The sequence below is a fragment of the Asparagus officinalis genome, chromosome 3 (assembly GCF_001876935.1).
Source record: "Asparagus officinalis chromosome 3, Aspof.V1, whole genome shotgun sequence".
Lineage (NCBI taxonomy): Eukaryota > Viridiplantae > Streptophyta > Magnoliopsida > Asparagales > Asparagaceae > Asparagus > Asparagus officinalis.
Genome location: NC_033796.1, coordinates 57,523,527 through 57,547,179, shown reverse-complemented (window position 1 = coordinate 57,547,179; position 23,653 = coordinate 57,523,527). Strand labels below are relative to the sequence as shown.

The 23,653-nt window shown below is 37.3% G+C and overlaps 1 protein-coding gene across 1 annotated transcript in view; it reads left to right on the top strand.

The window, feature by feature from the left end:
- Positions 75-23,653, top strand: part of LOC109835161 (calcium-transporting ATPase 1, plasma membrane-type-like) — a 29,709-nt gene continuing 6,130 nt past the window's right edge. Inside the window, exons 1-16 of the mRNA XM_020403150.1 lie at positions 75-307; positions 435-607; positions 2,170-2,343; positions 2,491-2,614; positions 2,696-2,796; positions 2,931-3,017; positions 4,307-4,402; positions 7,315-7,435; positions 8,442-8,570; positions 10,522-10,613; positions 10,920-11,031; positions 12,626-12,808; positions 12,861-13,033; positions 13,548-13,789; positions 20,636-20,861; positions 23,408-23,620. Of these exons, the coding sequence (XP_020258739.1) occupies positions 238-307; positions 435-607; positions 2,170-2,343; positions 2,491-2,614; positions 2,696-2,796; positions 2,931-3,017; positions 4,307-4,402; positions 7,315-7,435; positions 8,442-8,570; positions 10,522-10,613; positions 10,920-11,031; positions 12,626-12,808; positions 12,861-13,033; positions 13,548-13,789; positions 20,636-20,861; positions 23,408-23,620 (2,316 nt within the window). The 5' untranslated portion in view covers positions 75-237. The remainder of the gene's footprint in view (positions 308-434; positions 608-2,169; positions 2,344-2,490; positions 2,615-2,695; positions 2,797-2,930; positions 3,018-4,306; positions 4,403-7,314; positions 7,436-8,441; positions 8,571-10,521; positions 10,614-10,919; positions 11,032-12,625; positions 12,809-12,860; positions 13,034-13,547; positions 13,790-20,635; positions 20,862-23,407; positions 23,621-23,653) is intronic.

The window sequence follows — 23,653 nt, the reverse complement described above, 5'->3', positions numbered from 1 at the left end:
GTTGTTATAGCATTTCCTGTAGGAGGGTTCTCCAATTTAATTTATATATATAGAGGAGTAGATGGGGTCGAATTCTCTAAAAAAAATTGCATTGACACGATTTTGAAAATTTCTTCCAATTCGAAAGCATCGCAGTTATAAAATTATTTTTGGTATTTCTGTAATTTTCGCGCTCTTTCTCACCCTTTCCCTCTCTTCGTCTCTCCGCCGCCGTCGTCAAAGATCGACAGATCATTCATGGCATCGACCTCAGATGGTGATCGGCCATGGCAATCTTATCACACCGTCTACACCAACGCCAAAGCAGGTAACTCTATCAAATTAAGGTTTTGTTTTCTGTTCTTTCCCCTCTTTCGCTAAAAAATTTCGGTAATTAGGGCTTGATTCGGGAAAGAAATTGATCAAAGATGGAATTTCTTGTGGATTTGTTTCAGGGATGGAAGGAGTTGATAAAGAGAGAGTGCAAAGGATCGTGTATGAGATGAGCAAAGGATCCAAGTATTTCGAGAGCGAAAAACGTAAGGAGGCGTTCATACAGCAAAAAGTTGAGAATTTGCGAGCTCAACGGGAAAAGCTTACAGATAAGGACATCGCCCATTTTCAAGAGGTAATCGCGCATGGGATTTACTTGAATATGAACTGTTAATTGAATTCTTTATTCCTTTAGCTTGTTACCGTGCGTAGTAGGAAATGAGTTGAACAAGAGTGCATTTTTTCCCTGCATTCCCTTGAGAAGTGTTTCCCAGGAATATGGTGGTGAAAACAAGTTCACCTTACAATAAGGTTTCCTATTCGCCAACCACAACAGTGAATACGAAGAGTAAAGGTGGATATGGTCATCTGCGGATATATCCTCATCTGTATCCCATTAGTATGCGTATGTGAATATTAATTGTCTATATTCAGTGAGATATGGATACGGATGTAGATATCTTTCTTATTTTTCAGAATACATTTAAAAAATATGGCTATAGATAAAATATCTACTGGCACATCTGGATGATACATGTATTGATCAGACATTTGACACTATTTGGACCTTAGATTAGTGTATTTGTTATCAATTTTGGTGATCCATAAATCTAAGCTCAGTTCTTTAAGATATGTCCAATATATCTATGAACCCGACTTGAGAAATTTTGTTTATTTAAATGGCTCTTGAATTACATGGCCTGTATATTTTTCTATCTTATCCATTTTCCTTATGCCTGCTTTGTATATATATATATATTTTCATCTTGTCTGATCCGTAAGTTCAATATTGAATGGATATGGCCTACTCACCAAACCTTCATACCCTTATCAGATTATCCTCCTAGTTGGCCTGTAAAAGTATCTTCCCATACTTTGCACCTATATGTACATTGAAGAAGGTGGACCCACCATTCTTTTCTATTCCCAGACACCATTATAGCACAATTTCTTCTAAGATATTCTCTTAAACTTATGTTTGTAAAGTGTTAGTTCTCTTCCATTTCTCTGTGAACTGTTTCTTTTAGAACTACGTCTAAATAACCCTTTACTAGGCTCTCAATAACATAACAGTTTTCGTGATTCAATTAATTCTACAAGAATTTCTTTGGTGATATTGGCAAATGTCTGGTGTTTAACGGTGACTTGTTGATAGTGTTGAACTGGAGCATGAGAACAAAGAATAGTGCGATCTTAAATAACTATGATGTCTGAAAATCCTCGGACGTACAATGTCGGATGGATCTGTAGCATTTTCTTTGAATGCTTGATGCTGTTACTTATGCTATATGGTGGTATTTAAGTAACTGGTAAAGTTGTTTGCATTAATTAACTACTGAGGAAATACAGTTAATTTTAATCCTTCTTTCAGAATTCATGTTCTTACATCACAAATCGTGTTGTTGCCTGTTTTACATTCTAGTTGCAATCGTTAAACTCAGACTTGTAAATTTTTTTTGGGAGATGTACCTTCATTTTCACAGACACACATACACACATGCGCATATGTTTATTCTGTAACTATTCTTCAGTATTAATTTTTTTTTTGACTTATAACAGCTTTTGCATCTATGTATGAGCATGTCTTGGGAAAGACTTTAATTGCGATGATCTCTGTTTTAGAGTTCTATGGCAGGTGATCCTAGCCTGTTACAGGCATAGGAAAATGTATCATTTCTAGCTTTTGTTGTCTTTCAGATTGCTGATAAAAAGATTGTAGAATTGGAAGCTTCCCGTGACCTTACAAAAGTGTGGCTGCATTCTGACATGGATGCTTTTTATGCTGCTGTTGAGACATTGGAGGATCCATCGTTGAAGGGTAAAGCTTTGGCAGTGGGAAGCTTGTCTATGATATGTACTGCTAGCTATGAGGTCCTCATATTTTCTTATTGATGCCTATTTAAGATGGGTTGAAGCAAGTAAAATGGGCTAAGACTTGTTTATGTATGTGAACGTTTCGTTTGAATGCATTACTTATTTACTTTACTGACACCACAGGCTTCTTGTTGTGTGATGTAGGCACGGAAGTTTGGGGTTCGCGCTGCAATGCCAGGTTTTATTGCGTGCAAGTTATGCCCAGATCTGGTATTTGTTCCTCCAAAATTTGAGAAGTATACTTACTACAGTGAACTGACCAGAAAAAGTAAGTTGTTCTGCTCTTGAAGAATCTCTCAGCTTTGAGCTAATTGGATAATGTATAATTCTTATGTTCACATTTCCTCAGTTTTTCAGAAATATGACCCAGACTTCATAGCAACTAGTTTGGACGAAGCATACCTCAATATTACTGATACTTGTGTTAAAAGAGGCATTAGTGGTGAAGAAGTATGTTTTACCATGATCTCACCTATTGATTAAGCTTCTTACCGATGGTCTAAGACCAGAATTATTAATACTTACCTGTATTTGGATTTAATAAGATGGATCCTGAATCACTAATGATTATTCTTTTCTATAAGGTTGCTGATGAACTTAGAAAGGCTATTTTCGAGGAGGCTGGTCTTACATGTAGTGCTGGAGTTGCACCTAACCGCATGCTTGCAAAGGTAATTGCCTTAGCTTTTTTATGCTATAATTCTGTGTAAAAAGAAGTGAAGATAGGATAAAATTTGACAACTTTAGCAACTTTTTGTTCAAGTTTGGTAAGGCACTGGCTTTCATTCCTAAGTAACTATATATAAAATATGTTATTAGGAGGCTAGATTTGCTAGAATACCACACACCAGATGGTTAAAAAATATATAGCCTCTATATGACTTATGTACATGAAGCACATTAACAGTTTCACCAATTGGACGAATATAATTCATATGCATTATATTACAAGGTCTCAAGTGCATTATTCGTTTCTTAGTTTGGAAGCGCGTAATAGAAGCTAAAATTCTGAAATGTTGGATCCTTACATCTTCATTCACATTTTTGCATTCATCAAGATGACATGAATGCATGCAACCTCTTTAGACATTTGAACCGAGTTTCTCATTCCTTGTTTGGAGGATTCTTGGAGGATTGGGTGAATTTGGATGGATTGGAAATGTTCTCGGTAGACTTGATTGTGGAACTTGAACTGTCTTATCTTCCAAGAAATGATTCTATGGCCCTTGTGAAATCTTTCTGTAAGAGTATCTGTACCTGAAAGTACTGGGAAATTTCCAACATTTAAGGTAGTCAGCTGCAATGAAATGCCTATACTCTATTGTTAATTAATTGTTCATCAAAACACCTGTAACAAATGTTTACTAAGCTAGCCCTAAGGACATGTCCTGTGACATATGCGGGGTGTATAATTTTTTTCCAAGCCCTTGCATGGAACCTGTTTTCTTAGATTTATGTTCAGTACTGGCAAATTTCCCAGCCTGAAGGACATGTCAATTTATTACCAGCAATTGACCAAATTGTTTGTATTTGCTGCAATGCCATTTGAAACCTGTTTTCTAAGATTTACATTCAGTTATTGCTATAATAATATGCAGGAAACTGTATTGTGTGTATTTTTTATGAAAGAATATTTTTTTATTAAATTTTTATGTGATAAGAATGTGCATTATGAGTGGCAAGCTACATTTGCGTACATGCATCTGCATGATTTCCTTTAAAAGATGGTCTAGGTCCTTGCGTTATCATTAGGAACTCTTTATTTGATGACTGTCAGAAAATATTTTCTCTGATTTTTTAGAGAGATGAGAAAAGTTTGTAGTATTGAAAATTTCCCTTTATTTTTGAGATCTGTTAACTTAATATTGCAAAAGCTAATATAATCATGTTTTTGTTTATATAGCCATACAATTTTCCCTGTGGCTGAACTTTACTGAGTTTACTCCTCATGTGTAACTAGGTTTGCTCTGATATTAACAAACCCAATGGGCAGTTTATATTAACAAATGACCGGAAGGCTGTCATGACCTTTATATCATCACTCCCAATACGAAAGGTATTCTGCTATCTTGTATTGAATTTAGCTGTATCTGCTATCTTTCTGCTCACTCTTTAAATTCTGAAGTTTATCTAAGACAAAAACATGATATTTAATGTTGCATGATTCTTTATCAAGTCATTATCCAATGCTCTATCTTGACAAAGATGAAAGAAAATATCTTTGGATTTCATACAGGTAGGGCATCTGAAGATACTCAGTTTCATTAAGAATACAGTTTCCTTCATGAGGACACAGTTGTTCCTGTAAGAAACAATCACAGGCTGTCTTCATGTTAACATCTCTTCTACATGAAAATATACATGTTAACATTCCTGATGTGGAAATGCAATCATTTGGTTTTTGAGTGTATATGACGTCTCGATATGAATACAATATCTTATCAAGTACACTTCTTTTTATACTCCTCCTAAAGTGCACGAGAATTTTGAGGGACTACTCTTGCTAACAGTTTTCTCTGCCAGTTGACATTTTGGGTACAATTTTCTGTAATAGTGTACCAAATCTTCATGGAGATTTCTTCATTTTGGAATTCCACTCATAGTGGATTCTTGTTTTGATGGAAATAGATAAAGAAGATGATGATAATGCATTGCGTGTCTTCTGAAAATCTGGATTACGGGGTGTATCTATGTTGATGCATCCAACACTTGATCTCAAAAGTGCAAAAGGAATGTCGTATCTCAGTATAAGATTGTAAACGAAGCTTATCATTTATGAATTATACGAGTTGATATTTGATATTAAAGTGGAGGCTTGATTATGTGATTGTACTTGATTATTACAATCTTCAATAAAAAAGGGATAGTATTTTTTGGTAACTTCTCATAAAAGTCAAGTAACCACGGGACACTTTCGTAGAGACATATGTATCAGGAAGAAGATATAAACAACACATGCCATTTTTTTTTTCTTCTCCTCTCTTTTTTTTTCAGAATTCTTATAGTAACTTATGACTTGACTCACTCTCTTTTGTTCTCAACTCTGATTGATCTGACCTATTTGTGCAAATCTTAAACTTTTATTTTCGTTTTGATGGATAACTAAGGAATCGTTTATTAAAAAAGAGAAGCCAGTATGAGCTGTTTCTCTCCTTTTTCCTCTTTTCATTTGATGGATAAATTTTGGATCTGCTTATTTCTTATGCACTGCTGAAGCAATCAGTTTGCGCACATCACTTCAAATGGATAGATTTTAGTCTCAACAGTAGCCTCATCTTGACCTTGCACAGCTTACCATTTTTGACTTGATACCCAACCAAATGAGTTAGCAAGCTTGTTAATTATACTCAATGATAGATGAAATGGACATGAGGGTTGTATTCTGTCACAGATACGATAATTTTCCAAATTCTACACAGGGAGAAAGAATATATGTATTTAAATGATATGGATATATTCTTTGGTTTTATCCATGTACGATAAAAAAGCACACGTTTGTATAGTGATCTATGAAACAATTGATAATTATCAAAACAAACATAACATCCTTCCTCTTATGCATATTTTAAGCTAAATATTAGTATATTACTCTACACATTTGTCAGGCCAGAGTTGGATGGACACGTGTGTCATGTTCGAGTCTATCTGATACACCAATTATTTGTTGGTAAAATTGTCTTGACAGTTTGGCATTGGCTTAAATGTAAAATTTCTTATAATACAATTGGTGAACAATCGCAAAGGATGAACACTTATTAATTAGGTGAGGTCAATGTGTAATGAAAAGATGGGTTCAAAGTTAACCCAGAAGCAGAATGACTGGTTCTATTTCTCTTGAAGATATAGTGTAGGGATATAATTAATTACCTGTCAAATCTGCATGAACTTTCGGACTTACTAAGTGGAGATTCGGTCAAGATTGAAAAGTGAAAACTTTGCTTTAAGTCCTAGGAGAAATATTTTATATGCTTGCTGGTGACAGTGGATGTATAGTGCAGTTGTTGGAGATGTAGAGTAGAAGTGCATGTAACTTTCTGTGTCACATGCACAATATTTGGGTACCATCCTAGTAAGGTGGGATTTACCTAGGTGTTAGTAAGGAGTGCAAGGTGGAGAAATCTGATTGGCTGAGAATAACCTGAAGTACTTGTATTAACTTTGGATGCCAGTCTTAAAAATATGGATGAGAAATATTGATGCACATAACTTCTAATCTGTATAAGGTGGTGCTATATTTTCCTGAGATTTCTAGAGGTTAATTTCATGTTATAGAGACATGATATACTATTTTCTATTTTCTATCTAACAGTGCATAAGTTGTGTAAATTATTAATGTTAGACTCACCTGATGTAGCCTAGATTTTATGTCACAAGGTATTAGTTTGCCGCACACATTCGCAGTGTTTCTTTAAGATATATTAAACAAGTTAACCTTCTTTAAAAAAAAAAAATAAGAACCTTCTGGTCTACACTTTTCTTGTCAAGGACCATAACTTCTTATTTGAAATTCCTTAAAAAGTTAGTGATGTGCAGTAATTTGTATATTCCTTAATTGCTGCATGTTTGGTTGAGTTTCATATACCAAGATTGGTCATATTGTAATTATCCAGATTCTTTTCTTGAATGTTAAGACTTAATGAGTCCACTTTTATTTATTTTTTATATTATTATTATTTTGCTTTGGCAACTTCCATAATAAAAGTTTATGTTATGTTTTTTTAGCTTGCCTTCCGTCTCAAATTTTACCACAACTTTTCGTTTTTATCCTTAAACAGTAGTCTTTTATGATTATAAAGTTTTCTTTTTCTTATTTTTTTATTGATGTATGTTTTAAGTTTAACTGTTTTTCTCATATTGCTGCTGTAGCAAGTTCTAAGTTAACCTACATATTTATCTGATAAAATTTTAATTCTACAAAAAAGTTTATCCTGTTTAGTCTAATATGTTTCTCCAAGATTTTGGATACAGGTTGGGGGTATCGGTAAGGTGACTGAACAAGTTCTTAGGGATGTACTTGGAATCAGTACTTGTGAGGACATGCTGCAAAAGGGTTCTTTGTTATGCGCATTGTTTTCTCCTTGTTCAACTGGTTCGTATACTACATTGTAGGTGCCAATTACTATATTATCTGAATTTTTAACATGAATGGATTTCTTCTGGAACTATTCGGTTATTAAGTTAAGAATAGCCAATTTACTGATTATATGATTTCACCTAATATAGTTATTTTAATCTTTTTGTCTAATGCTTTGAATTAATATGCACTTCAGTACCCTTACAAGCACTTGTGAGCTACTAGCCAACTTATTCTGATTTTTATAAGCCTTGAGGAATAATTGCAAATAGAAGAATTCAAAGTCTTTATAAAAATGAAAAGCATCTAAGGAGAGCCCTGTCCAGCTGCTATTTGCTAATATTCATTGGGGGTACTGGTGGAAATTATAATATACACTTGCATGCTCTGTAAGATTTCAAGTCTATTAAAGAAGCTAGCGTGCTCTATTCAAGAAAATATTTGCATGCAAAAAGTGATAAAGGCTCTTGGTAGTTTCTGATAGTTTAATTTATAAAGAATTGTTTGTTGTTCAGAGGAACCTTATCATACCTCATAACTGAATTGGATGTATTATCCAGTAGATAGCCACTGGTTTCAGAGCAACTACATTTGTCTTGTTAGCCTGTTTGTCAGAATTTCACTATTAAGGTTGTGTTAACGATGCAGTCACGCGAGTGATTAATGGCTTTCTTTCCTACCATTTATGCTTTCTTACGCAAGAACTTCTCTTTCTATATGATACATACGATCACGTGTCAAGACTTTTGGCACATTCTCATGACTAACATTTTTGTTGGTGTTTGACTGTTTTCTTTTCCCTAACAAAAACCAAAAAGAAATCAACAGGAAGTTGGTTTAGACAAATAACAGAGCTTACTTGTAGAACGGTCTTTTCCGGTCTCATATATGTATAGTTTCTTTGCATATTCACAAAGATTTTTTTAATACCATTGATCTTGTTTACACACACACACAATCAATTAACTGTACCACTTTTGCTTTATGGCCATCTAATGCAATTGCATTTTACTTGTTATAGATTTCTTTCTTTCAGTTGGACTTGGCTTGGGTGGAACTGAAACTCCCCGATGTAGGTCGCGGAAGAGTATAAGTAGTGAGCGAACATTTTCTGCAACTGGAGATGAATCATTTCTCTTCCAAAAATTGGGCAAGTAGAACAATTCTTTTTCCTCGAGTCTTTTCTTCTTTGATCAACTGAACTCGATTTTTTTCTTTTTCATTTTTAATGCTCGGAATGAAACATTAAAATTTTTGGTCAAGTGTGTTGGTCGTAACTTTGTACGACCTCAATGAAACTCATTCATTTTCTCCAATCTAATGTGTTTGTACCAATATGTCATGAATCTACATTCAAGCACATAAACAAATCTGCTTCACGTTCTCTCTCTAGCTCTTGCTCTTGCTTTCTATATGTTTAATGTTTATCAAGACATTCCTCGATAGAATATGGAAACGGTACATGACTGTAAGAGGTAAAATTAGATCAGATAGTGTTTTCAAAGGTGCACGACTCATTGTGCCTCATGCGCCCTGCATCGCAGGCTGGTGGCAAAGCGTCCTGCATGTGATGCAGCAACGCCTTTTGCACCTCACAAGCATCTTGACTTTTTGCAGGGTGCATGTAGTACATAGTCTCCTATATTGATGTTTGTTAACATTTCAATCGAGTCTTTACTTGATAACCCATATCATTGATAAATAGGAATAAGTGTTATCGAATTATTTCCTTCCATTCTTCCTAGTATGGAATGGAATAAGTAAAGAAAAAGTACCGCGTCTCGATCTATACGAAACAACACTGGTTTTTCTTTCAGTTTCATTGATAGCAGAAGAGTACGCTAGCTAGCAAGCGTTTCGTTTTCAGGCTCCGCTAGCCGCTATAAAGGGAAGAAGAACATCCTGCGCCTTCACCTGCGAAACGCTATGCTCTTGCTTACGAAAAAAGACTTTCCAAGCGAACTACTGAAGACAGACTACTGGGAGTGGGAATAAAGCTCCAGCCCTTAGCCCTGAATTAACCGCCCGATGGCCCACCTATGCTACTATCAAGCCCACTGCTAGCAAAATAAATCCATTAGGCCTTTTTAGTAACCTTCTATTGTAACTAATCCTTCTTTACTATTGGTTTTGCTTGGATATTAGTCTTGGTTTGACATTTGATTTGAAAAATTAGGAACTTTGCTACTATGTTTGATGTGTTAGCATTAGAATTAAGACCTTATATTGTAATTTGGTAGTAAGATATTATTTATCCTGGCACATTTTTTATGTGAATTCCTAAATATGTTCTTTCATGTTAGACTATGTATCTTGCAAAATTATGTGTGTTGTATGCATCTCACCTCGCATCACTTGGGCATGCACCTCACACTGCGCCTTGCGCATGTGTGCATGATACTCCTGCGCCCCGCATTGCGCCTCGCGCATTGACAACATTGAGATCAAAGTCACCTCCTGTTGCTATATTCGTATCAACATGACCAGTCAAGCCTGACTTTGTGGTTACATTATTGTAGTGAAAGGGGAAAAAATTGACATCATCAAGTGAAGGCGAGATTTGAGCATTAAATACAATATCTATTCCAGTAGCCTAGTTTAGTGAATTCAGAAAGCTCGTATCTGCTGTTCTTTGTCCCTAAAGCCTATTTGGTTTCTGAGTTAAGCAATGTTGATATGACCTTATGTATGAATATATGACCAAGCACGCCATGTATTTTCTGTCGTTCTATGCACATGTTTCAGATAATCAGTTATTTGAATTATATGTCTTTCTTCTGCACTCGGCCCGTTAAGACCGATTTAAAGGCCTCCTCCATCAAACTAGAAATCATCTATTTTTCACTTGTTATTTTGTTGAATTCTTTCTAAGTCTGTTCTTTAATTCAAATTTCTATATGAAATTATTGCTCTCCGTGGTTCAATTTCATTTGATGTAAGACACTTTTCTCCATATACAATTTTCTCACTTGGATTTTGTTTGGCTCCACAGCACAATCTTCTTTTCTTGTTTTTTCCTGTGTTATCTATTTCTTAATAAAGATCGTACATTTGTACTTTAGTGAAACTATCTATTTTTTCGCCTTGTTTTCTTCTTGCAGCTGATCTTGCAGAAAATTTATCCAAGGACATGCAAAAGGAAAGCCTGTGCGGACGAACCCTTACATTGAAATTGAAGACTGCTACCTTTGAGGTTTTTAAAGCTTTTATTTCATTTGTCATCCTTTTTTGACCCTTTTTGTCGGTATGTTGCTGTGTGTGGACTTCCTACTCTCTGAATTTATCATCTTACAAGCTCAACTACTGTTCAGGGTTTAGATGGTGAAAACTACATTTCATTTTTCTTCTATACAAAAAGGATTTATAAAGGCAAATGTAGATAGAGAGCTTTGATATTACTGGCATACCCATTGCAACTGTGCATACTACTGAAGTTGCTTTTGTTCTGTCTGTTGTGGCACATTGCTAATACATTATATCTTGTGCTAAATTTTTCTAGGTTCGAACTAGGGCTGTATCTCTGCAGAAATATATTCATTCTCAGGATGAGATTCTAAGTGCTGCTTCTAAGCTACTAAAGGCAGAACTTCCTCTTTCTTTGAGGTTAATTGGTATGCAGACTGTTCATATGTGTTCATATGTATTCTTACTAGTTGTCTGTTCATCTCTGTTGGTTCATATTACATTACTGTACTTCTCTTTCAAGCATGTCTCTTAACATGTAGATTGATAATGTTTTTCCTCGAGGCATAAGTTGAGACCCTCCTCGTCAAATAAAAATTGCTGTCAGAAGACAACAAGAACATCAAAGCCTTTATCCCAAGTTTTGGGGTTGGCTACATGACTCCTATTTTACCATTCAGTTCCTTTAAAGGTTATCTTCTCTGATAAGTTAGAAGGACCGCAGCATGAGGACTTCCAAGGAAGTCGCCCCTCCTGGTACTATTGTCTAAGCAAACTTTGACAATTTGCAAAAAGAAATGATTTTTCAGACTGATCGTCTTCTTGATCGCACGTTTAACATGTTTCAGAGTGGCTAAAGCTTATTCAGATGATTCTTTGCATGTGTAGTAAGAGTGATTGGTTTTGCTAGAGGCAGGAGAAGCTAGTCCAAAGTGGAGATGGTTACAAATAAAATAAAAAATTATGGTTACTGCTTATTTACTTGGAAGCATGTTCACATGTGTGACGTTGTATTTAGTGCAATAAGAGAAATAAGAGTTCCTGAATGCATGTTTTGACATGTTTGGAGTAATGGAGAATGGTTGGTGTTCACTTGTTAAAACTTTTTTTTTTCAGTTAGGTCTTTTTGGTCGAAGTACTAAATTATTAGTGCATAAGGTTTACACCAATAGGCGAATATTGCTAATGAGGTCACTGGTAAAGGAGTGCAAGGGATCATCCTAGGATGATGTTTTGGATACGTGCATTCTCTTGACCAAAACTGAATCAAATATTGATGTCGTTTCACTTGCTTTTAAAGGCATAGCTCATTTATGTTTCATATATTGTTCATACATAGTGTTTCCAAGGAACCTGGTTAATATTACCATAGCATGCAGTTTTTTGCTTCCTGCTTACTATTATTTTAGTGAATTAGTCCAGATCTTTTTTTTTCCTTTCTTTTTTTATTTGAAGTATTCTAGCCTTTTTTTCTAGTACTATGATGCATGGGAGTAAATCAATTGTGATATTAGTTGCCACCTTTCTTGGATTGCTTAGTATCACCTGTTCTATTTCTGGCATGGCTCCTGTTCTACTTAAGCGGGAGCAGGACGTCAGTCGTTTTAGTCTCAGAATGCCAACTATGCTGTTTGACTATTACTTTTTCTAGATGACATATTTATCATTCAATTATTACATACTAATTTAATGCATACAATTGCTTGTATTAATTGAATGAACAAATTAACCGTAACTCGAAAATTGAAATGTAATGATATTCTTGGGATCAGCTTTCGCGATAAGTTTCAATATAGTATGGTTTGCAGCAAAGTTTAAAACACTAAGTTCTAATGATAATTAACATATCTGATAGTAATTTAATGATAACTACTCTGCATCAATGACGTCCAATTAACTATAGCTTTGTATTTAATAGTATTTCTAGTGATCGACTTTGAGTTTTATTTTTAATCTGGTATTTTTTTGACGTATTGTTACTGTGTTTCAGAATGTAATATAGTTGCATTATTACTATAACAGGGCTGCGTATGTCACAATTCCGTGATGACAGTCACAGTCCTCTTGATCCCTCGCAGAAAACCCTCATGGGCTTTGTCATCTCAGGAGAAGATGCTACTCGAAGATTTGCAAATGTGGAGAACTCAACTGGCTCACTGATGAATGATAGGCATGTTATGCTTGAAGGGGAAAAGATTTGCAAATGTGGAGAACTCAACTGGCTCACTGATGAATGATAGGCATGTTATGCTTGAAGGGGAACTAAAATTTTCAACTGGTGATAGCAATTGTTTCTCAAATGATGGTTACTCCAATGTTCCATATGAACCTGATATAATGACTGAATCGAACCAGCTGATGCAACCTGCAAACAACTCGGGGACCAAAGAGTACGGAACATATAGTTTTGATGATGCCTGCCCAACAGAGGTATGTTAGCTTAGGTAGCCTTATTTTTTTCAGTATAATCTAACCCTGCCTCCTAAAGTTTACACGATCTTTAAACTAAAAAAAATTTACACGATATTTAGCATGCTAATATGGAGAGAGTTCTAATTAATTTTCAGAAGTGGAGCTCTTTTTAATGTCTTCTGTTATAAGTTTAGAGCTGCAATTTGGCCTTGCGATAATTCTCTAAAACTATTGCTGTATAGTTATATGTTCTGTTTCGAAATAGTCAATCAAGCTTCTCAGCTATTGGTATTAGGCTGCTTCCTCATTCTTAATTAAGATAACACAACATCTTAGTTGTTCTTTCACTGCATATTCTTCTCGATGCTGTTTTAGATTGCAATATTTATTCTATTCCCATGTGAAGAGTTCTAGCAGGATTGGTTTCTTGCAAAGCTCAATGGCTTAAAACCACTCTCCTGTGTTCTACTTCCAATCTAATATTGATCGTATATGCTGATTCTGTCAAAGCTAAAGAATATTTCTTCTCCAGTCCAGGACGACCACTATGGAGAAGTTCAAGAGAGGATCCAATTCTGCAGAGGACAAGGCAGTATTATCGTGCTGTCATAAACCATTGGTGTGGGTTGATGACTACATTTGTTCTGTGTGTGGGATTGAATTACCTCCGAGCTTCATTGCAGAAAGGCAGGAACACTTTGATTACCATCTAGCTCAAATGCTTCAGGAGGAGGAAACTGTGAACAATAGAAGTCAACTAGATCAGCGAGAGAGGTATCACATATTCCCCTTTTACTGTCATTATATGTGATACGTTACATAGTTAGGATGTATTTCGTCTAGAGTAGTGAAAGATGCAAGTGGATTTGAAACATCATATATAACACTCTTCAATCTGAGCGTAGCAGCAGCAACTCTATTATTTTTAACGCATTGTGTTTTTTCAACATCTAGCCAAACTGAGTATTGGACCGAATGTGACTTTATAAACTGCTCGGAATGAAACGCACCCTTGTATGTCTCTTTACGTTCAGGGTTATATAAACTTATGAACTATAACAAGGTTTCTTTCAGTCTTCGTTGTGAAACAATATGCAATGGCTTAATGTGAATTTTTTAAAAAGCTTTTCCGATAGCTAACTGTTTGTTGATCAGTTTCTCACAGAAGGGAAAGAAAAACGTGGACTCAAGGAAGAAACACAAGTCATCTCCCAAAGAAGATAAGCACATCCCTATTGATGCTTTCTTTATCAAGTCTAAGAAAAACATGTAACTTCACATTCTTTTCATGTATTTATATGTACTATACAGAATAGTAATAAGTTAATAACCATTCTATGTGTTGTTTTCTTTGAACATAGTATATACATGTAGCAATCACATAGGTACTTGTTTAAATATTAGAAAAACACTAGAGGCACACCTTCGAGCCATTCTCAGCCACACCCCCTCACCTGCTACAGTGCAGGGGTCCTACATGAGATTTTTTTTAAAAATCCCATGTGGGGCCCCCTGCACTGTAGCAGGTGAGGGGTGTGGCTGAGAGTGTGTTCGAGGGTGTGCCTCTAGTGCCTCCCTAAATATTAAAGCCTTGGCGACTAACTAAAATATGCGGAGGTTTAAAGATAAAGATGAAACAACTAAAGCACTGATTAAGAATCTGTCGGTGGCATGTGCAAAGAACATGACTAGAATTTGATGTAATGATGAAAGAATTAATAGAAAAATGACATCTAAGGACGAGAGTCTCTCTGCAGTACTTCATCAAGGACGCGCAGGTGCGGCTGATCTTTACGTTTCGTGATGCTTTATTAATTAACAAAAGCTGCGCAAGTGCACTCTTTGCAGTGGTTAGGATGAAGTACCAGATGCTCTAGCGTGACATTAATATTATTAAATTCTCAAAATAATTTTGATGCTCGTGCCCTAGAACGGGTTTTAGGATGGTATTAAAGCAGCACAGCTGAAAAGAATTATAAAGGGGAAAAAATTAGGTTAATGTCACGTAACAGTTCATGCTCAAATTTCATCGAACGCGCATGTAACCTAGTGGTCGAATATCTACTTCCTTGGTCTTAAAGTTGCGCAGCGCATTGGCTCATAATGAGTATAGGTAATCGGACTATTCACTGTCAAATTACATATACACTGCAGGAGAGAAAAGTGTGGAGTTATCTTTTTTTAAACTTTCATCAAAAATTGGCGCCAACATTTCATCATCAGTGACACGCAAAGCAGAAACTTAACCTAATATGCGCTTATAGACTGAGGATATCCATGGACCAGCTTACAAATGCATGAATCATTAAGCCCAATAATTTTTTCCATCACAAGCTCACAAAAATCAATCTAATTGTCGTACCTTGTAAAAGATGAACAATAGCATCCATCCGCAAATGGAAATGATCTTAAGATAACAAGGTCAAATTCAATGAAGCCCCCCGGAAGTTTAGGTAATCCGCACATGCTATTTCTGAAATTCGAAAGTTAGGGAAGCCCTTAAAGTCTGGGGGGGTTTCATAAAATTCCTATTGAGTTTTCAAAAAAGTTCTACTCGGAACTTCGGATCAAATGCTATTCTACAGTTTGACGGGAAAGAGAAGAGTTAGGTTTGAGTTTTCAAAATTCTTTGAAGGTTCTACCTCAACTTTGGGCCCCCATAGAAAGCTTCGGCCTAAAACAAATCAGGAGAGCTTTCCTAACATTTTTTTTTCTGCTGTAGGGTACTTGTATTTTTAAGGCATCGTCATTTATTCTCAGCTCATTTGTTTGTCTGTTGGACGCTGGTTTGACTCGGGTAACAGCGACGACCCATACGAAAGAAGAAGAAGAAGAAAAACCAAGGGTCTTTGACTCGGAATAGTACGCGCTTGCGTTGCGTGTGGCGAGGGACATAAAACGTTTAATTTTGTGATTATTTGCTCAAATAATGTTAGGGGCACACCCCCTAACACACCATCAACCACACCCCCTCTCTCATCGCTATTCACATGGGATTTTAAAATTTTTAAAATCCCATGTAGGGCCCGGTTTACTGTAGCGATAGGAGAGGGAGGTGTAGTTGGTGGTGTGGTAGGGGATGTGCCCCTAACACCACTCTATTTGCTCGTGCGTGGCTAAACACAAGAAGGCACCGCCCATTTCCCGATTCCTACTTAATTATTCTACCTACCTACCTGCCTGTCTTCGTGAGTGGAGAGGGTATCTATCAAAGTTAGTTCCGGACAATTCATGGTTGTCCTATAATTATAGTTTCTTTTTAATCCACCTTAATTTACATGGTAGAAATTGTAACAAAAAGTGTCTAATAAGTGCCATTTAAAATCTTACTGAATGGACTTTCTATATAAACCATGCTGGTCTTAGAATTATTTTTATAGTTAATTGGTTTATTTTAATTGACGATGTAACCGTTGCTGAGAAAAATAACCTTAAATTTGTCGCTCAGATATATGGATATTTGACAACTAAAGAAGAGTGTAGGGGGGAAAAATTTTGGTTTATTTTAATTAAAAATGTAACAGTTGTTGAGAAAAACAACCTTAAATTTGTCGTTCAGATATATGGATATATTTATTGTAGATGATAATTTTTTTGAATACATACCCCGTGTTTGGTTTGTTCCAAAATTAAGTTGGATTTGCATATTCGTTTATAAATTAAGTGCAATTTGTTTCAACTATTTGGAAACGTAGCATTAATTTCTAAAAAATTTAATTAACAGATGGACTAGCAACATTTTCAGTCTAAAGCTCTTATACAAAATGTGGGATTTATACGCTCTCGGGTGCAATAATTTTAATCCTTACCATCTATCTTAATTTCAATGGATTAGATCACATCACCTAATATTTTCGTTATCACAAATAATGGTTTGATTATAGTGGGGTTTCAAGTTTACTAGTGGTTTTCAAGATTAACATGCTTTTTAAAATAACAATGGAAACCTTGCATGCACAATCTCATCAATTACAAGTGAAATATAACGATAAAGATTTAGATAATTGGACCCTCCCTATGTGGAAACAGCGAAAACATTGGACAAGATCAGGAAATTTGATGCAGACAGGCATTTGGGTGCTTGTCGGTCGATCGCGAGCTTTGGCGCGATCGATCGCAAACGTGCACGACTATAGGGTGTTTTTTGATTTTCTGGTCGGTCGACCGCGGCGTCAAATGCGGTCGATCGTGGACCGTGTAATGCATTTTTTTGGTTTCTGCCGTTCTGTCCAGTCGACCGCGACGATTTCGGCGGGCGCGCCCCCCCGCCAGTCGAGTTTGGGCCTGATTGCGATTTCCTGTTCTGTTTGGGATTGTTGTTTGATATAAATAACAACCATGTTTTAGGGTTTCTTGGGAGCTGATGTGGGGATATTTTGGAGGGCAGAAAAGAGGTATTTTCTGGAGCTATTGGTTAGGATTTTGTTTGAGAGATTAAAAGCTTTGTTGGTGAGATTAATTAGTGAGTTTGAGTGATTTGTAATCTCAGATTGTACTCTTATTCTCTATTAGTGAAAACCCCATCCCCTTCTTGCCCCGTGGACGTAGAAAACTTGCCGAACCACGTAAAAATTGGTTATTTGTGTTTGTGTCGTTATTTTGCATTGTTTGGCTTTCTCTCTCGGCATTTGTGTTTGGTTCCTCGAAGCACAACAATTGGCTTCCGCGCGCAACAAGTGGTATCAGAGCTTTGGCTACGCTTGGGTTAGGTGGATGAGTAGATCGCTTTGGAAGCTCGTCTAGGGCTTCAGTTAGTGATAAATGTGAGATTTTTACTATTGTGGATCTTGTCTACCGCCGTGTGGTGGTAAGATTCTTCAGAGGCTCTTGTTAGGGTTTCAGTTGGAGATAAAAATCTTTCTTTTCAGTTTGGATCTATTCTTCGTTTGTTCCGCATTAGTTTGGTGGTGCTTTAAAAAATATGCCCGAGAAAGAAGGAGTTGTGGAGGGTACTTCCGGTGTGAAGACCGTCTAAAGTTTGAATATTCACTCTATGAAGATAGACGTGGAGAAGTTTAATGGCACAAATAATTTTGGTCTTTGGAGATGCAAAGTCTTGGATGCGCTCAACGCGCAAAATTTGGAGGATACTTTGGAGTTGGACGGGAAACCGGATGACATCGAGGAAAAGGTTTGGAAAAAGATGAATCGAACGACGTGTGGTGTGATTAGGTCTTGTCTTACCCAAGATCTAAAATATGATGTGATCAATGAGACTTCGGCTAAAAAAGATTTGGGAGATCCTAGAGAGCAAGTATTTGACCAAGAGTGTGGAAAATCGCTTACATTTGAAGAGGATGCTTTATCGCTTCCAATTGAAGAAAGCGACCTCTATTGATGATCACATGAACCACTACACGAAACTTCTTACGGATTTGGCGAATGTAGATGTGATGATTGAAGATGAGGATAAAGCGTTGTTATTCTTGTGTTCCTTGCCCGACGAGGAATATGAGACATTCGTTCTTACTCTTATTAATATGAAGGCATCTCTTTCGTATAGTGAGGTCACCGCTGCACTTGTGAATTATCAGCTTTGGAAGAAGGATAATGAGACTTCGATTGATACAGTAGCGGGGGCATTGGTCGCAAGAGGAAAGAGTCCAAACTGAAGTAGGAAGTCGCAGTCTAGAGGAGCACATCCTTCAGTTGGTAGGAATCAATGTGTCTTTTGTAAAGAAGATGGACATTAAAGCCGAATGCCTAAAGTTGACAGATCGAACCGGGAAGAATAAGGTGAAAGTTATTCAAGCTTCAGAGGTGAATATTGTCAAGACTAGTGGCGATAATTCAGATTTGGATTCTTCGGGCTATTCGTGCCCTGTACTACCGTCAGTTTTTGTTACCGACTCTACAGAGTAGATGTTGGATTCGGGTGCTTCTTACTACATTTGCTCTAGGAGGGATTGGTTCTCCAGCTTTCAGGAGTTGAAAAGAGGGGATGTCTGTTAGGTCTCATGTTATGAGCCTATATCTTCTAATCTTGTTTTGATGATTACAAATAATTCTTAATATTGTTTGTCTAGTATTTATGTTTTATTATTAGGTATTCTAGATAATCAATATGTTGGAGGTTGGATGGATTGAGCCTTCACGATCACATCAAATGAAGGTTGGCAGAATAGTGGAATGAAGCCATTGTACATCAAGTCATATTCAAGATCAAGCTTCATCCACAACCAAGTCAAGCATATTGAAGATCTATTAAGCTTGGGTAAATTAGTTTAAGGTTTATATAATGTGTGTTAATTCTATAAGCTCAAACATACACACACACATATATATATTTGTGATTTTCTCAAAACATAGGTGTTTTTATGCAAATTCTATGGTAATATGTTTTGGACTATATATACATCATAAACATCTTTTATTATGTCCATATAAATATTCCATAAGTTTTTAAAACTTGTTTTTGTTTTATTTTGGTCGACCGACTAGTCGACTGATGATCCATCAGTCGACTGATAAAGGTCGTCAGTCGACTGATGAGCTGGTAAATGCCTACAACGGTCAGCTCATCAGTCAACAGATGAAACCCATCAATCGACTGACGGCTCAACGACTAGTTTTTCCAGCCTTCTGTTTTTTTTGGATTTGTTTGGGTTTTGTGCCTTGGTTTTTCTTCCTATATAAACCCCTATTGTTCTCATCAGAATAAAGTTTTGAAAAGAGGGTTTAAAAAGGAGTTTAAAGAGTTTTAAAGTTTGTTTCTAAGTTTGAGTTTACAAAGAGGATGCTTGCATTTTTAATTGAGAAATTCATCCTCAATCTTCTTCAACCTCTTTGTGTTTATAGAGAAGTTTTTCTAACTCTTTTCTCTAGCAATTTTATTATTGATTTTCATATTCTTATTATTGCTAGTTTGCTAATTGAGTTAGATTTTATTTATACTCATTTTACCACACACACCCTAGTTGAGCTTGTAGCATTCATACATCATATATTGGGTTGTGTGTTTGTGATTTGTGAGATTGAGCTTACATTGAGTTCTCATCCAATTAGAGAACATTTTATTGTAATTGAGCTTTATTGTGAGTTACACGTTATATCACACTTGTACACCGAGAGGAGTGTGTGGTGAGAGACGGGGTTGTCCCAAGAGGAGTGACGTCGGTAGTAATGCCTAGAGGTAGGTCGTAATTCCGAGCACTTGAGAGAAACACAGGCTAGAGACCAACACTTAGAGGGTTTAGAGTGTGATTATAATTGTGTGTGTTGTAAAGTTTTTCGGTAAACTAGAAAACCAAATTGTGAGGTGTAAACGTTGTTCGGGTGATCGTAGAAAACCCGGTTGTGATAGTGGATTTCTCCCCGGGAGTGGGGAGCGGAGACGCAGGACGGAAGGTCCGAACTCCGTGATCATCCTTGTGTGTTAGAGTTTGCATTGGCGTATCATTTGCGTCTAGTGCTTAGTCTATTTTATTCGCCTTTGCTCATTGTTTATATTGCTCATTCTTGCTCATATCACATTGTATATCTATCTTACAAGAATAATTTGTTAACAAGTTTTAGTCGGCATTAATATCTAACAAGATTAGCAATAATCCTATTCACCCCCCTTCTAGGGTACTTTCAATATGTCGTGCTCATGGGTAATAATCATGAATGCCCTATTAGTGGTATCGGTACCGTTCGTATTAGGATGTATGACGAAGTGATTCAGGAGTTGGATGAAGTGAGGTTCGTTTCTCAGTTAAAGAAAAACATCATTTCACTTGGAGTTTTGGAAGCAACATGCTATAGGGTGACCTCAGAGGATACATCTCTGAAGGTTATATTTGGGTCCATGATTATGATGAAGGGCGTCAGGAGGAAGAATTTGTACAATTTGATTGGAAGCACGGTGATTGGTAGAGAGCCGACGACTTCTTTGGATTTGGCTAGACTACGACGTTTGTTGAGTCTGGGTTATTCGATTATAGGTGTCGTGTATGGATTGTTGAGGAGTGCTTTGACCTGCAGATTGAAGTCCTGTGAGCATATTGGTTTGAACAAGGAAACCGAAGTGGAGTTTAGCACTTCTATTCACCGGGCGAGGGGTCTTCTAGGTGGTGTTCATTTAGGTATTTGGGGGGCTTCCAAGGAGCCATCATTGAAGGTAATCTGTAATTGGTTTCCTATGTTGGGGACTGTTCTAGGTATTTGTGGGTTTCCACCAAGTCCCGTTGGTATGAAGTCCTAAAAGTCAATAACAAGTGGAGGAAGTGCATTAGCGGAACATGTAACACGACGTTCTATTTTTGGTAGGGATTCTTTTCTGCATTTGTGTCGAGCTCATGGCAGTTTGAGACACTTCATTGGAGAGGAAACATTGGGGGAAACGAGATGAGATGACAGTTTTGATGGGTCGTTCCTTACTAAGGAGGATCAACGTTTGATGTCAAGCATTGTTTTCGGTGTTCGGGCTTCGACATATTTGGGTCATCTTAGTCATAGGTTACCGATTGCTACGTTTAGAGATTTTGGATCTGGTGGAGCTACTCCAGATATTGGGTTGCTTCGGATGTTTGGTCGCCCAACATATGGTCACATCGAGGATCATATGGTCACATCGAGGATGTGAGATTTGATCTGAGTGCACATTTGGAATTCAGAGGCGTGTTTGATTATCAGGTATTGGCTTCTGATTTTGTTCTGAGCAGGTATGTCATATTTGACTCTCGGCAGGTGGAGAGTGTTGATCAGATCGTTGGGATATCGTATCGGGTGGAGGGTGATGCTACTCCACATTGGGTGGAGATTACTCCACGTACTCCAGATCATTCTGTATCATTTAAAATTCTAGCTGAGGTGACACAGATTGGGTATCATGTTGATGTGGATGCAGATGATGAGTTGGTTAATTCGAGTGCAGCTGGTGGACATAGTTTGGATTTGGATATGGTCGTTGGTTCATCTCAGGTGGATGTGTTTGGTTTGTTTCACTTTGGGGTCATTGGGAGAGCTATCAGCCGTAGATTTGTTGGTGAAGAGTTGAGAACTCTTCTATTGGATTGAGGGTCATTGGAGACCATTTGGGTGAACTATGTGAAGGCTTGATTCCTTGTGTAAGAGGATATGTAGGCAGTTATTTAAGATGTAGCCGGTTTGGTGAGTTGATACCGACATTTGGAGTTTGTTCGCATTCTCGTTTAGGTTCTCGACTTGTTGTGAATTGAGTCCGTTGTTATGAATTTGTTTCACTTCGTACTGGACGCAACAAGTGGGACATATGGTTTGGTTGGTGTCGGCTCAGTTTTGGAAAAACTTTGCTGAGGTGGAGAATTGTATAAACGACAAAAACATTGGAGAAGATCAGAAAATTTGATGCAGACATGCATTTGAGTGCTTGCCGGTCGACCGCGAGCTTTGGCGCGGTCAATCGCAAACGTGCACGACTACATGGTGTTTTTCGGTTTTCTCGCCGGTCGACCACGACGTCAAGTGTTGTCGACCGCGGACCTTGTAATGCATTTTTTGGTTTCTGTCGTTCTGTCCGGTCGACCATGACGATTTCGGCGGTCGACCACCAGTCGGGTTTAGGCTTGATTGCGGTTTCCTGTTTTGCTTGGGATTGCTGTTGATATAAATAGCAACCACATTTTAGGGTTTCTTGGGAGCTGTTGTGGGGATATTTGGAGCACAAAAAAGATGTATTTTCTGGAGCTATTGGTTAAGGTTTTGTTTGAGAGATTAAGAGTTTTGTTGTTGAAATTAATTGGTAAGTTTGAGTGGTTTGTAATCTTCTTCTCTATTAGTAAAAACTCCATCCCCTTCTTGCCCCGTGGACGTAGGAAACTTGCCGAACCACATAAAAATTGATTGTTTGTGTTTGTGCCGTTATTTTGCATTGTTTGGCTTTCTCTCTCGGCGTTTGTGTTTGGTTCCTCAAAACACAACAATTAGCTTCCGCGCACGCACAACACCCTATTTACAACATAATTGGAGAGGATCCAAAATTGTTTACCAAATTTCAACTATTTCGGTGCTAACAAAATACCGGTCCAGCTGAAAGCCAAACATTAGTCAGGTAAATGCGTTTAACGGTTTCCTTGCGCAAACACCAAATTCTTCAAGGGGCTTATTTGATAAAAAGAAGCAAAAGCAAGTACACTGATTGGGGCCGCGGTAGCCCTATCAGTCTGTCTCTTTGCTTCTCGCTGTCTTAAGTTGACCTCCCATTTACTCTCTACCCCCCCTCCCCCAAATAGAAGACCAAGAAACCTCCAGTCTCCTTCCTCTTTCTCTCTCAGTGACGCAAAACTTCACCAAATCTCTGCATTTTCTGCTTTCACCCCTCAAAATCTAAGAAATTACTCAAATCAATCAAGTCGTCTTTTGTAGAAACCGCGCCAGCTTTCATACAAAGCATTTGCTGCATCAGTTGCTAGGGTTTCTTCTGTTTTATAAGTTCAGATCTGCTGTTATTCTTTGTTGGGTGGGGTGATGGAGAGCTATCTGAAGGAGAATTTTGGGGGAGTGAAGGCCAAGAACTCGTCGGAGGAGGCTCTCCGCCGATGGCGGCTCCTCTGCTCCGTCGTTAAGAACCCGAAGCGTCGGTTTCGTTTCACTGCGAATCTCAGCAAGAGATCCGAGGCACAGATCATGAAAAGGACCAATCATGTACGGGATTTCTAGATAATTTGTAAAAATTTC